The 15,406-nt window shown below is 38.0% G+C and overlaps 1 protein-coding gene across 1 annotated transcript in view; it reads left to right on the top strand.

The window, feature by feature from the left end:
- The window catches only part of LOC126183826 (NACHT and WD repeat domain-containing protein 2), a 293,040-nt gene that overhangs the window by 120,532 nt on the left and 157,102 nt on the right, over positions 1–15,406 (top strand). Inside the window, 1 exon segment of the mRNA XM_049926082.1 lies at positions 5,214–5,405. Coding sequence (XP_049782039.1) covers positions 5,214–5,405 — 192 coding nt within the window.

Genomic DNA, 15,406 nt, shown 5'->3' with positions numbered 1-15,406 from the left:
GGAGTGACACATCAGGAAACTCTATAGTTTCAATTTGAAAATGCATTGATTACTACTAACATTTTTGAATTAGAGTGGTAGCTTATCAAAAATGGATGCAGCAGTATACTGCACACCTTTCTGCACAAGAGTTAAGGAAGTCTGATCCAAATGCAGGTTGGATTTCTGCCAAGTATTAACTGAGTGAAAGCTGTTTATTCTTGGGAATAAGCTAATATTGTTAATGAGCAATGACAGTAAGGAATATATATATTGGGAGGCCAATGGCAAAATACTCAGACTCGTGAACAGGGGTAGACAAGAGGTTCGTGAATTTTCACCACTTATTGCCCAAACCACCCATTTCTGAGCCAAAAATATCCTTCTAGAATGGGTAGAGTTACCCCTAAATATAATACCATATGACATAAGCGAATGAAAATAAACAAAGTAGACTAATTTTGTGTCGAATGATAACTCACTTCATATACTGTTCGAATAGAATATGGCAGCATTAAATCTGTAAACAAGATCCTGAATGTGGAATTTCCATGACAGTTTAAGTGTTTGATAGATGATGATCTCCTGTTCAAAAAAACCTTAAGGCAGTTCCTATTGCAAGGATCATTTTATACATTAGAAGAGTTCCTGAACTACAGTGTTTAACATCTCTTGTATTGTAAAATGCAAATGTATGCCCAAATTTGTATTTGTAATACCGAATATTTTTATTGTGAACATATATTTTGCAATATTTATTTCTTTGTAACACTTATTATTTTGTAATCTTTATCTCTCTCTAAAATGTATTTTTGTAGTGGGACCTAAGTTACTGTTCACTGTTTTTTGTTTTGTAATCTCTATCTATATCTAAAATGTATTTTTTTGTAGTGGGACCTAAGTTACTGTTTACTGTTTTTGTTTTGTTTTATGTATTACCATAAATTCTGGCCAAAAGCTTGTAAAATTGACACGTTCCATATCCTGTGATACTGTCACAACATGGATCACCGGAACAAGAGATAAATAAAATAAAATAAAAATAAAATAAAATCAACACCTATAAATTTGAACTGTTCAGTTGCACTAAACATATGCCCATTCTGAGAAGTTAAAACGCCAGGTTTTGTTGAATTGTGTGTTAGAAACCATAAAAACTGAGTCTTACTGTGATTATCATTAGTTTATTTTCTACAAGCCATGAACTTAGGTTATGAACTGCACTATTTGAAACTGAACCAATGTATACACAACATTCTTTACTAACAAGCTAGTGTCATCAGCAAACAGAAATGTTTTAGAGTTACCCATAATATTAGAGGGCATATCATTTATATAAACTTGACTGTATCCCACTCAGACCCCACATCACAGCCATTCTCAACATTGTGCAGCCATTCTCAACATTGTGAATAATGACCATTTGCTGTCTGTTACTAAAGTAACAGGTGAACCAATTGTGAGCTACTCCCCGTATTCTGTATTGGTCCAATTTCTGGAGCAATATTTTGTGATCAACACAATCAAATGCCTTAGTTAAATCAAAAAATATGCCTAGCATTCGAAACTTTTTGTTTAACCCATCCAATACCTCACAGAGAAAAGAGAATGTAGCATTTTCATTTATTAGATGACTTCTATAGCCGAACTGTACATTCGATAGCAAATTTTGTGATATAAAATCATCAATTATCATTACATACACAGCCTTTTCAATGACTTTATCAAACACTGATGGCACAGGAATAGTTCTAAAAATGTCTACATTATCACTTTCTCCATTTTTACAAAGCGGCTTTACTACTGACTACTGTAATCATTTAGGAAACTGACGATTCCTAAAGGAAAAATTACAAATATGGCTAAATATAGGGCTAACATGTGCAGCATAGTACTTTAATATTCTGCTAGGCACTCCATCATAACCACAAGAGTCCTTAGTCTTCAGTGATTTAATTATTGACTCAGCCTTTCCCTTGTCTGTATCATAGAGGAGTATTTCAGACATCAATCTCAGAAAGGCATTTGCCAAGAGAGTTATGATTCCCTGTAGAAGCTAAATTTTTATTTAATTCACCAGCAATGCTCAGTAAATGATTGTTAAATGCTGTATATATGTAACAGAAATATTTTACTGCAAACTATATTGTTGACCTTGTGCTGCTGACCAGACACTTCCTTCACAACTGACCATACGGTTTTAATTTTATCCTATGAATTAGCTATTCTGTTTGCATACCACATATGCTTTGCCTTCCTAATAATGTTTTTAAGCATCTTACAGTACAGTTTGTAATGGGCTACTGTAGCATAATTGTGACTACTTCTAACATTTTGATATAATTCCCACTTTGTTCAACATGATATCCTTATCTCACTGGTCAGCCATCCATTTAGTTCTAATGGAAAGCAACTCTCAAAGAGCATGAGAAATGTGTTAAGGTAAGCATTATATTTATCATCTATGTTATCGGTACTATAAACATCCTGCCACTCTTGTTCCTTACAAGGTTTCAAAAACTATTGCTGTTGGATTAACTTTACTTCATAGTTTGTAATTACATGTGACATTATCTGAGTGCAAAAGCCTTTAGTGTTAAAATTTGTGCATCATGGTCTGTAAGGCCATTCACCCTTTTACTAACAGAATGCCCATCTAGTAATGAAGAATACACATACACACACACACTCACTGGTCATACCGTACTCGAGAGTCCATTACCACAGCAACGTATTTTCGCCATCTGTCCCTGTCTTGGGCTATTTCCTTCCATTCACCTTCAATTCCTCAAATCAGCCTTCACATTGTCTTCCCATCTACACCTCGGTCTCCACACAGGACATTTTCCCTCTAAGTGCCCTACCAGTACTCTGCGTGCTGCCCTGCCCTCATCCATTCAGGCTATATGACCCACCCATCGCAGCCTTCGTGATTAGTAATGAAGAATGAATAAAAATATTGTCTATGGCTGTGCTGCTGTTCCCCTGCACCCTAGTTGGAAAAAACACAGTCTGCATGAGATTGTATAAATTTAGGCGATCTACCAACATCCTTTTCCTTGCACCATCATATACAAAATTTATGTTGAAGTCATGACATATAACTAATTTCTGGTACTTCCTACAATCAAGAACCCTCTCTAGTTTGAGCAGAAATACTCTGAAGTCAGAGTTAAGGGACCTATAAACAACAACAATTAGCAGTTTAGTTTCACTAAATTCGACTGCCCCTGCACAACACTCAAATATATGTTCAGTGCAGTGCCTTGATACCTCTATAGACTGAAATGGAATACTGTTTTTTGTGCATAGCCACTCCCCCACCCCACAAGGAACTCCTTGAAAAAACTGCTAGCTAATCTGTATCCTGGTAAAGGAAGGCTCTGTCTGAATTGTCAAATTACTTAAGTGGTGCTCCAACATACTAATAATTTCAGAGTCAACATCTATAAGCAGTTCACAATCTTATCTCTAATACCTCCTATATTTTGATGAAATGTGCTAATTCCTTCTCTGCTAGGAAAAGTGGCATCCTCTGAGGGTGAGTCCTTAGTTAGAGGGACTTCCTTTAAGCAGGTATAGCTATCAGCTGACTTCAATCTAAAAAAGGTGCAGCTCTAATGCCAACTACTACAGGAATTTTTCCATGAGTGATATCACCACCATCCACTACACCCCTTCCCATACCTACTGAGGTGCAGACCATGCCTAGTGAAACCCGATCTACTGATAGACCCAACTGGCACCACTGAAAAGTGAACTATGCCCTCTGTCATCAGCACCCCCTCCAGCCCCATGTTAATGCGCCTAACAGCCGCATTAAGATGAGGCTGATCATGATGCTGAAACATTTGCACAAAATGCACATTAGTGTCACCAGTTTGAATAGCTATCTTTACCAGGTCACCACCTACATAATATTCCCTGTCTCTATCAAGACTGTTCCATGCTCGACCCACTATCACTACCTGATCCTCCTTCGTAAAATTCCTACATAACTCCCCTATGCTGTCAGTCACCTGAGCCAACCCTGGACTAGGCTTCACAATGCTGGTGATCTGGTACTCACTCCCCAACACTTCCTGCAACTGCTAGCCCACACCTCTACCATGCGAATTACCTAGTAGCAGAACCTCCTTCTTTCTGTTAGACTTTGCAACTGACCTAGGCCTCCTAACTTCTGAGGACTGCTGCATGTTCCCTACATCTACAGCCACAAGAGGCTCCTCACCACTCAACTCTGACAGTTGGACAAATCTATTGCATATACGCAAAGTATAACTGTCTGAATACCTCCTCCTCCTAGCTGCCTTCTTGCCAACTGCAAGTTCCCATTCCCCACCACCCTTCACCCTCCTCTACATATGTAGTTCCTCCTTTGTGCATTGTAACTGCACCTGAAGGGCACAGATCTTATGCTCCTGCTCCTCTGTCAACTTATTTCTACTACAGATTCTGCATTTCCAAGAGAGGATCACACTAGAATGCCAACTGGCTTCCCCACCGCAACCCTCCCCCCCCCCCCCCCCCAATGAAAATACTTTGAACAAATCCCTCACCATAACCCACTACTGACAAACCTACAACAGAGCCCACACTTCTCACTCATGCTAAAGCTATATGTCTATGTTACCTAAATTCAGTTACACCAGTAGAACTATTTATAGTAACAATAGTGGTCTCGAAATTTTCTGTGTACTAAGAAAGCAATTACTTGTATGAATACTACTACACCACAGCTAATACCAATACCAACAAAACTTCACAAAATTATTAGCTAAAACTAAAAATTCAAGTGGCCACTGGAACACTTGACGAAGTTAAAACAGTGAATGAAAATTTTACTGAGATATTTCAGTAGAAACAAGAAGAAATGTCAGCTGAAAACTAAAGCATGAAATTTACTAACCGATTTCAATGCACAGAAAACTCTAAAAACCACAGAGAGCGAATGTTTCCAAAAGTTTATTAAATCATTATTTCACCACAAACAGCATGAAACACCACTGAAAACTATTAAATTTAATAACTGTATAACAACGCACAAGTAACTTTGTCAGTACTTAGCTTTATAACCACTACAGCTGCAACTAAATGCCGCAAAATGTAAACACACTACTGAAATATATCATTTAATAAGATACGCAGAAGGCTACTGTTTTTGCATGAATATCTGTTCTAATAGAAGTCTCATGCATGTCAAAAGTTTTTATGAATATAATTCTGTATTTCAGTTTGGAGAGCTGCCTTTCCATCTGGTTAGATCAAGAAGATTCCAGGATTTGTTTGAAAATGTCTTATTTAACTACGAGTGGCTGCATGCAAAGTTATCCTCATGTCCTCTCCAAGCAGTACTCAGTGATTTTGAAGATGCTTGTGTGAATGTGGGAGACAGAGAGGCAACAAGGTAAGAGATATCAGAGCAGGTGTGCAACCTGGTTGTTGAAATAGTAGAATGTTCATTGTGGATATTTGATTGAATTCAGGTTGTGTGTTTGTTCACAGATTACCCTACATGGAATTTAATAGAAAATCAGTCCATTCTATGGAATTGCAATGCGTAGCTGCTTTGACAGCTATCATTGTGCAAGCTTTTTAAATGTGCATCATGGCCTATGGCAGAGAACTTTCTCAAACAAGAATCTTTTCTGTGACTTTAATTCCACAACCACATTTTTCTGACGTCTAAATTACCAAGAGTATTATGGTGGATGCATTGTAACTTCAGTGATTTGATTAACTTATTTAAACTAATAATTTATGTATTCAAGTTTAATTTTTTATTACTCAGGCTATCATGAACTGTGAGCTCCTGATCTCATAATTTGCTATGGAAATGGAAAAGCCAAAAAAGACCAAATTGACACAGTTTTTTCTGATGCAATGATTACTTATTGTATGAAGTTCTGCTAACACAGGAATACGTCAATATATGATATGCATTTAATACATTATGTAAAAAACATGAATTTCAGAACTTGCTAAATCATTGTAATTATATGAAATTATACCAGTAATATGATGATAATATAAGCATTGGGCCTTTTGGTCTAGCAAAACAAGTTGTAGTAGCAGGAAATGCAAGATTCTGTAGTTACCTACTAATGGTAACAAGCCAACAAAGATGAAAAGTACAATGAGAAAATCTGGCCTTGTGTTGTTGAAGCCCAGGATCATTGCACACCAGACCTTTAATATAATGGGGAAATGAAAACTGAAATTTAGCTGTACAAGAGATATAGCCGAATGTATATCGTAAACAGATGAATCTGAGTTTTTAAAGGAGACCAGTTCAAAAGTATATAATAGAAAAGGGATAAAAATGTTTGGAACACAAATTTTATTACAGAATTTGCTGACCAACATGATAGTGAAGCTCAGCATTAACTTACCATGTATGACAACTCTCACCACTAGAAACATGAACAAAACTATAAAATTTTAAATGTGCATGCACCACTAAGCAAGAACAATCAACAAAATGTCACAAGAATACAATAATGGAGGAAAAAAAAAAACAGAAAGAAATACTACATAGGGTTCCAGAGACTAGCGGACTTGAGAGAGCAGACTGGAAGGAGCTGTTTGCTTACTATCACTGATGATTGACAGTGCACACTAGTATTATCATTGATGGTAAGAGCTTGGTGGAACTGGGTGATGAATTAACATGAAGTTCAGGAAACCAATATGCAGAAGAAGCTTAAGAAACAACTATTAAAATAACCAAACAGTCATTAAACAGACTCCATTTTGACCATGTTGCTATCACATATGGTACCTGCAAGGAGACTCAACGTCTACATTTTATGGAAGGAGAGAATATGCCCTTGACCACTATCCAATAAAAAGGAAGCTGAAGCTGACACATAAAAAAAGAAAGTAAAATGTCTGTATAGGGATGCTGAAGTACACACTGCAAGATTTAACATCCACGTAGTAGATTTTGAATGAATACAATGATGGGGTGAAAGTAACAAGTAGCCACAAGCAGCTAGAAATAATAATATCAATACTAGGAGCAGCAGAGCAAGCAACCTTATTTAGCAAAATAAAAGAGGCAACTGTGATGGAAGGAAGTCTGTGAATTAGGATTACAAATAAGAGTTAAGTGTGGGATAAGAATACAACAAAGCAGCTAGAAGACTGAAGAACATGCAAAGTGCAGAGGAAACCTCCAAAACAAAATTAGGCAAACAGATGAAATAAAATACTCAACAACTAAATAAAGAGCTATAAAAGAGTAGCCCAGATGCAAGATCTGCTAACTGCATGATAAATGAAACTGAGATCATTGTGAAAAATTTGTCCCATTCAAACTATTAAAGTTAAAGATTTCATTTCTTTTAAAAAATAAGTAAAAAATTAATTTATTACACAGTATCAATGGCTGAAATCTGTGATTAAGTTTTACATGTTAAAATCTTATGTAAAATACTGAGTTAGCAGTTTTTGCACCCGATTTATGCAGTTATGAGATTTTGCAAATGTATCAAGCCAATTCCAAAACAAACATTTGGTTGCAAAATCCGCTATTTGATGATATGTTAGGAATGACAGGAAGGTGGAATTTAATTATTGTGGATATAAACAGAATACATTTTATTTCAAAGAGAAGTCTGAAAATTCTACAAGATTGGAACATAAAAAATCAAATGTGACTTTAGTTTGCCACAAAAAACTGACTTACTTAACATCGAAAAGAGAGGAGATAAGAATTCTCAGCATTAGCTTTTTTTTTAATGCACCATTATGTTTTTGACATCACAAGATATTGTAGAAAATAAAATAAGCTCCAAATTTCATCTGAGTTAAACATCAACAAAATTTTAGAAAATAATAAAATTTGCAGAAAGTTGCATCCTGAGTAAAACAGTGACAAAAATATTCTAGAAAATGAAATTAACTGAAAATTTCTTTCATGTGACATGAACATCAATACTGCCCATCAACTCAAAATTGCTTCTGTCATCTACAGAATGTTGGCCCTGGCAGGAGCGATATTGTAGTGCCTTCCTACTTGACTAACACCTCAGTGTAGAATTCAAGTTTGTCGTTGGTCACTCAGTCTTCACCAAAGCGAAGCTCCAGAAGCTGTTTGACATCTCTGAGTTTGGCTTCTGAAAGTTTTATACCAGCTGTGATGGGTGTTGGGCTGTTTTCTTTTCTGAAATTTTTTCCCCTCTTCAGGATGCTCTTCCCATCTTCAACTTCAAAGTTGTAAAAGTCTCTCCACAAACTAGAGAAGTTTTCTTGTTTTTGCTTTTTATAAACATGTTCTTCTATTTTGGCTTTCTGAATCTGCAAATGCCAGTTACCATTAACTTTCACTAATCCTGCCACGTATGTCATAACAGTTTGTGTCAACACAGTATTCATGTGTAACATTGCTTTAATAATACTTTTCATGTTCTTACCCTTCTGTTTTGGAAACATCTCTTTTTCACTAATCAGGATGCCTCTTCCTTTTCCAGGAGAGACCATTGCCCTCAGTCTTGTTCTGGGCTTTTGCTACTACAACGATTGGTTCAACTCCTTGGAAAATCCTTACTTTTTCAATTACTCCCACTTCATTTCTACCTCCTTCTGCATTTAAACTGTCCAAAAATCCCTTATTTCCTTCAAAATGCTCACACAAGTATGTCAACAAACATCTAATTGATCAGCTGAAGTATGCTTACTGGCGTATATTTTGACAATACATTGGCAGCAAGAGCTTCATTGTTGCATTTACATTCACTACAGTGCAGCCAACCTAACTCTGAATAAGAAAAATATCCCTTCAAATCATAACAAACTTCAAAGTAGCTTTGAATGTCTAGATTGGCAAGTCTGATGTCAGTTGGCATTCCTTGCACCCAGACATGGCACAGCAACTGCGATGACTTTTGAACTTGGCAGGTTTTGCAAACGTTGGAGATTTAGCGGGCTTTGCAACCAAAGGCAACATGCAGTTAGCGGCTTTTGCAACTGAACATTATTTTCTACTGCCAATTTCAACCATTTATAGTGGGTTGTACCCTGAAACCTATTCATTCATGTCAGCACCAAAAAAATCTATCGGTAGTGTGCTCAACTCAAAATGGACAAAAAATCCATTTAGCGGCTTTTGCATCTCGCCTACTCAAAACTCCTTCTAAACCAATATACATAATTCCTACAAAATTTTTAGGATGAAACTAACAACATTGACTCCTTGTTTCAAAGATTAAAAAGGAAACCTAATCATCAATAATGAACAAAGTTGCCAACATCAAGCAAATTACACCCAAACACATCACGACATTACAAAATCTGAAGAAACGGCTTTATTTGAACAAGTACAAGGATGAGAAAAGAAGCCTCTCAATTAATAAGAAAGCAGGAAAATAATAAGGGAAATGAAAAACATAAACAAAACAAGCAGGGACTCAGTAGTCACAGAATCCATCATATATAGAGAACAAAATTGGTGGGGATGTAAAAGCACTATTTGGGGAGACCTGTAATGCAGAGAACATCCTAAGGGAATATATGACAGTGTTACTGCATCCATTGCCCAAAAAAGGAGATAAAACAAACATTAAAAATAGAGAGGTAAGACATTAATTACAAGATGTTATTTTAATCAGTAAAAAGCAATTTAAGAAGAATATTGAAAAATAAATAAGTAAACTGAGGGAAGGTTTAACAAAGTGAGACTGTACAAGGAGTAAATTTTTCACATCAGTTTATAATAAAACCATGTAAACTCACTGCTAAGAACTTAGTAAATATCTGTAAGAAGACAAATAACCTTGATAGACCCTTTAGCACTTCAGAGGAATCGAGTGCAAAATTAGAATTAAATTGTGGTTATGCTGTCAAAAACACAGATTTTATTTATTTCACTTTATTTTACTTCAAGATCCATAGATCCATGGGCATATACATCACAAGGATGTTGAACATGTGAAGCATTTATAATAAATAAGCACACTTTTCTCTTATACAGAGTGAGTCACCTAACATTACCGCTGGATATATTTCGTAAACCACATCAAATACTGATGAATCGATTCCACAGACCGAACGTGAGGAGAGGGGCTAGTGTAATTGGTTAATACAAACCATAAAAAAATGCACGGAAGTATGCTTTTTAACACAAACCTACATTTTTTTAAAATGGAACCCCATTAGTTTTGTTAGCACATCCATTTGTTTCATTGTAAAATGTTAATTACATCCGGAGATATTGTAACCTAAAGTTGACGCTTGAGTACCACTCCTCCGCTGTTCGATCGTGTGTATTGGAGAGCACCGAATTACGTAGGGATCCAAAGGGAACGGTGATGGACCTTAGGTACAGAAGAGACTGGAACAGCACATTACGTCCACATGCTAACACCTTTTTATTGGTCTTTTTCACTGACGCACATGTACATTACCATGAGGGGTGAGGTACACGTACACACGTGGTTTCCGTTTTCAATTACGGAGTGTAATAGAGTGTGTCTCGACATGTCAGGCCAATAGATGTTCAATGTGGTGGCCATCATTTGCTGCACACAATTGCAATCTCTGGTGTAATGAATGTCATACACACCACAGTACATCTGGTGTAATGTCGCCGCAGGCTGCCACAATACGTTGTTTCATATCCTCTGGGGTTGTAGGCACATCACGGTACACATTCTCCTTTAACGTACCCCACAGAAAGAAATCCAGAGGTGTAAGATCAGGAGAATGGGCTGGCCAATTTATGCATCCTCCACGTCCTGTGAAACGCCTGTCGAACATCCTGTCAAGGGTCAGCCTAGTGTTAATTGCGGAATGTGCAGGTGCACCATCATGCTGATACCACATACATCGACGCGTTTCCAGTGGGACATTTTCGAGCAACTTTGGCAGATCATTCTGCAGAAATGCTATGTATGTTGCAGCTGTTTGGGCCCCTGCAATGAAGTGAGGACCAATGAGGTGGTCACCAATGATTCCGCACCATACATTTACAGTCCATGGTCGCTGTCACTCTACCTGTCTGAACCAGCGAGGATTGTCCACGGATCAGTAATGCATGTTCCGTAGATTCACTTCCCCGTGGTTTGTGAAACCCGCTTCATCTATAAATAGGTAGAACTGCAACGCATTCTCTGTTAATGGCCACTGACAGAATTGCACTCGATGATTAAAGTCATCACCATGTAATTGCTGATGTAGCGACACATGAAACGGGTGAAAGTGCTGACGATGCAGTAGGCACATGACACTACTTTGACTCAGTCCACCAGCTCTCGCAATGTCCCGTGTACTCATGTGTGGGTTCATGGCAACAGCAGCTAACACAGCAACTGCACCCACTTCTCCTGTGACGGGCCTGTTACGGACCCATTTGCGTGCTACGACCATACTGTTGCACACAGTTGGCGGTAGATGTTTTGCAATGTGTGGCACATTGGATGCTCTCTGTCCGGGTACCGTTCTGCATACACCCTGCAGGCTTCAGCTGCATTTCGTCGACACTCGCCATAGATGAGTATCATCTCCGCCTTTTCAGAGTTCAAATACACCATGGTCACAGTTCCAACAACACTACACTATCACAGACGTCTGGTAACACGGTGTATTACAGTTGGTCTGCATGCGGAGACAGATGCAGAATAACAATAGCAGCAAGCGCTACATGCGGACACTGTGACAGCTAGACCAAACCACAACAGTGCACTACAGCCACACTCGTAAACACGGTCGTCATCGTAAACATGTCCCTGCAGATGCTGCTCGGCGACCGTGGCCCGTGTTTGTTACAACACGCAACTGAACGTCGGAGGTTCCAAGTGTCAACTTTAGGTTACAATATCTTCGGATGTCATTAACATTTTACAATGCAACAGCGGAGGAGTGGTACTCAAGCGTCAACTTTAGGTTACAATATCTCCGGATGTAATTAACATTTTACAATGCAGCAAATGGCACTGATTACATATTTGTTTATATGTTCAGATGTGCTAACAAAACTAATGTGGTTCCATTTAAAAAAATGTAGGTTTGTGTTAAAAAACGTACTTCCGTGCATTTTTGTATGGTTTGTATTAAACAATTACACTAGCCTCTCTCCTCACGTTTGGTCTGTGGACTCGGTTCATCAGTATTTGATGTGGTTTACGAAATATATCCAGCCGTAATGTTAGGTGACTCACCTGTATATTGGTTTGTATATAAAACAGTCATTTGTAAAGACAAACAGCAGTTAACAATGAAATTCATATTAATCACTCTACATTGCAGTACATAACTATTCTCATGATTATGCATTATTATAAAATTCATGTGAGGAATAGAAATATTTTTCTAGAAGGTGCTGTTTATCAGTTTTTAAAATCTGTTTTGACTAGTTATTACTAGTCACTAGGACATGATACTAAATAAAAGAGCACTGTACAGCTTTGTGCTAGAGTAGGGAATTCCATTTTGGATTCTGCTGAGTCTTTTTAGCTCTATATGGAATTATAATTACTTCTAGTGTTACATCTCTGATACACAGCATTAATTCTGCACAATTTTAAATTCTCAGCAACAAAAAATGTAAGAGAAGTAATGCACTAGGATTAGAGTCATGCATGGCACAGGTTTCAGCCTGCTCAGGAAATTTCAGCCACAGATTGAGAAAGAAAAATTCAGCCTTTGCCGATCATCTTTTAACAGAAAACCAATCATATGATGTAGGATGTGAAGTTTTACACTCTGTAAAGAAAAGCACAAAGCCGACCCCACTGGAAATCAACAGACATATGAGACAGAATGACAACCTAGTATTAGATGACCAGACTCAATTTCCTTTTTATCCTCTGTTAAATTCAGTTTTAGTTACAAATGACAGATTGAAATTGTAAATTCAGCATTATTTTTCATCAGTTGTTAAATGTATGTCCACATAAAAAGATTTGCTCTCTTTGTTTAGTTAATGTAACTATTTCTGCATAGCAGAGACTGTAACACTTTCCTATTTAAACACTTTTCTTGCTGGTCATCATTTTTTAATCTTCAACGCAAGTAATATCTCTGTTTGCAATATTCGGTTGTCACCTATAGGTGGCCCAAGAAGCCAAGAGTCAGTTCATGGCCAAATAAATATAATTTTGCAGAACATTAGGAAATATTTCCTATTTAATATTGTTGTTGTTGTGGTCCTCAGTCCTGAGACTGGTTCGATGCAGCTCTCCATGCTACTCTATCCTGTGCAAGCTTCTTCATCTCCCATTACCTACTGCAACCTACATCGTTCTGAATCTGCTTAGTGTATTCATCCCTCGGTCTCCCTCTGCGATTTTTACCCTCCACACTGCCCTCCAATACTAAATTGGTGACCCCTTGATGCCTCAGAACATGTCTTACCAACCGATCCCTTCTTCTGGTGAAGTTGTGCCACAAACTCCTCTTCTCCCCAATTCTATTCAATACCTCCTCATTAGTTATGTGATCTACCCATCTAATCTTCAGCATTTTTCTGTAGCACCACATTTCAAAAGCTTCTATTCTCTTCCTGTCCAAACTATTTATCGTCCATGTTTCACTTCCATACATGGCTACACTCCATACAAATACTTTCAGAAACGACTTCCTGACACTTAAATCTATACTTGATGTTAACAAATTTCTCTTCTTCAGAAACGCTTTCCTCGCCATTGCCAGTCTACATTTTATATCCTCTCTACTTCGACCATCTTCAGTTATTTTGCTCCCCAAATAGCAAAACTCCTTTACTACTTTAAGTGTGTCATTTCCTAATCTAATTCCCTCAGCATCACCCGACTTAATTCGAGTACATTCCATTATCCTCATTTTGCTTTTGTTGATGTTCATCTTATATCCTCCTTTCAAGACACTGTCCATTCCATTCAACTGCTCTTCCGAGTCCTTTGCTGTCTCTGACAGAATTACAATGTCATTAACCATACAGTAAAGCTGCATGCCCGCGGGAAAAATTATGGCTGTAGTTTCCCCTTGCTGTCAGCCGTTCACAGTACCAGCACACCAAGGCCATTTTGGTTAGTGTTACAAGGCCAGATCAGTCAATCATCCAGACTGTTGCCCCTGCAACTACTGAAAAGGCTGCTGGCCCTCTTCAGGAACCACACATTTGTCTGGCCTCTCAACAGATACCCCTCTGTTGTGGTTGCAGCTACAGTACGGCTATCTGTATCACTGAGGCACGCAAGTCTCCCCACCAACGGCAAGGTCTATGATTCATGGGGGGGGGCATATAATATTATCAAAGATGTTTTGTTATTTTGTTGGCGTCACACACCAAAAAAGAAATACCTATGTCAACTCTAACTAGTTGGAGGTAAAAAGGTGAATGAACTGGCACTACAGTGTGAAGCATGCGGTCTTGCAAATTTAATGAAACAGCCGTCAGCCTTTCCCACATAGTTAGAAATACTTAAGCATTGTAACAATAAAGAAGGAGAAATGTAGGGTTTGTGAATGAAAGCGGAACAGAATGCAATGGAAGTGATATGCTGGCCTGGAGAGTAATAAACTGGATAAGCTGAAGAAGCAGCGGGCTGGCAGGGCATGTCAACCCAGCTGGGCTGGTACAATGGACTGTGCTGAACTGGAGAATTTGGTGGACCACCCAGGCTGACCAGTGTACCATACAGCCAGGCCACAAGACATGGGTTTGGTGGGCTGAAACCTGCACCATGCATAACTGTAACAGAGATGTCATGGTGAAGGTGCCTAGCTGTTTGAATAAGTACCTACATGAACTTTTTGGGTGGGCTCCGTACATAATTGTGATCATTTACTTTTTTACTGTAAAGACCTTCTTTACATGTCTTTGGTTGCACCATGATAGTATGACATACATGTTAAGACATGACCTAAGGGAATAGTGCAAGTATACATTTATGGTTGCTACCTTATTAGCAGTCAAAGCAATAGTATGATAGCAAATACTGCTGAGCTCAGTCTTTTAGACAGTTCCAGGGTATGTGCAGACCAATTTAACTTGTTGTCTATGTGTAGTTCCAGGAATATGGAGGACTAAACATCCATTATTCCACTATCAATTTATTTTATTTATGTTTCTTCCTCTGTTATGTGTCTCACACAGAACAGTATTAGTTGTGTCTTGGTGACGTTAAGTGTGAGACCATTCGCAGTGAAACTTTTCAGGGCCTGTCCAGATATTGTGCTTTTCCCATGCTCTCTCTGTTGCTGTTATATATTTTCTCAACAGATTCATTTGTGTTATCTGGAGAGAGAGTAAAGTGTGTTTGAGAATTGTTCACATTGGATGGTCATTTACAAATATAACAAATAGCAGAGGATGCAGCACAGAAACTTGTTGTACTCCACAGGCCATGGTGTCCTGCTAATATGGAGTGCTGTACTTTCCAAATTCTTGAGAACTATATTTTTTTGTCTATCATCCAAATATGATTTGAGCCCCACCCTCACATTA

This window comes from Schistocerca cancellata, chromosome 4 (assembly GCF_023864275.1).
Source record: "Schistocerca cancellata isolate TAMUIC-IGC-003103 chromosome 4, iqSchCanc2.1, whole genome shotgun sequence".
Lineage (NCBI taxonomy): Eukaryota > Metazoa > Arthropoda > Insecta > Orthoptera > Acrididae > Schistocerca > Schistocerca cancellata.
Note: the sequence above shows the minus strand (reverse complement) of the source record. Positions and strands in the feature narration are given on the sequence as shown.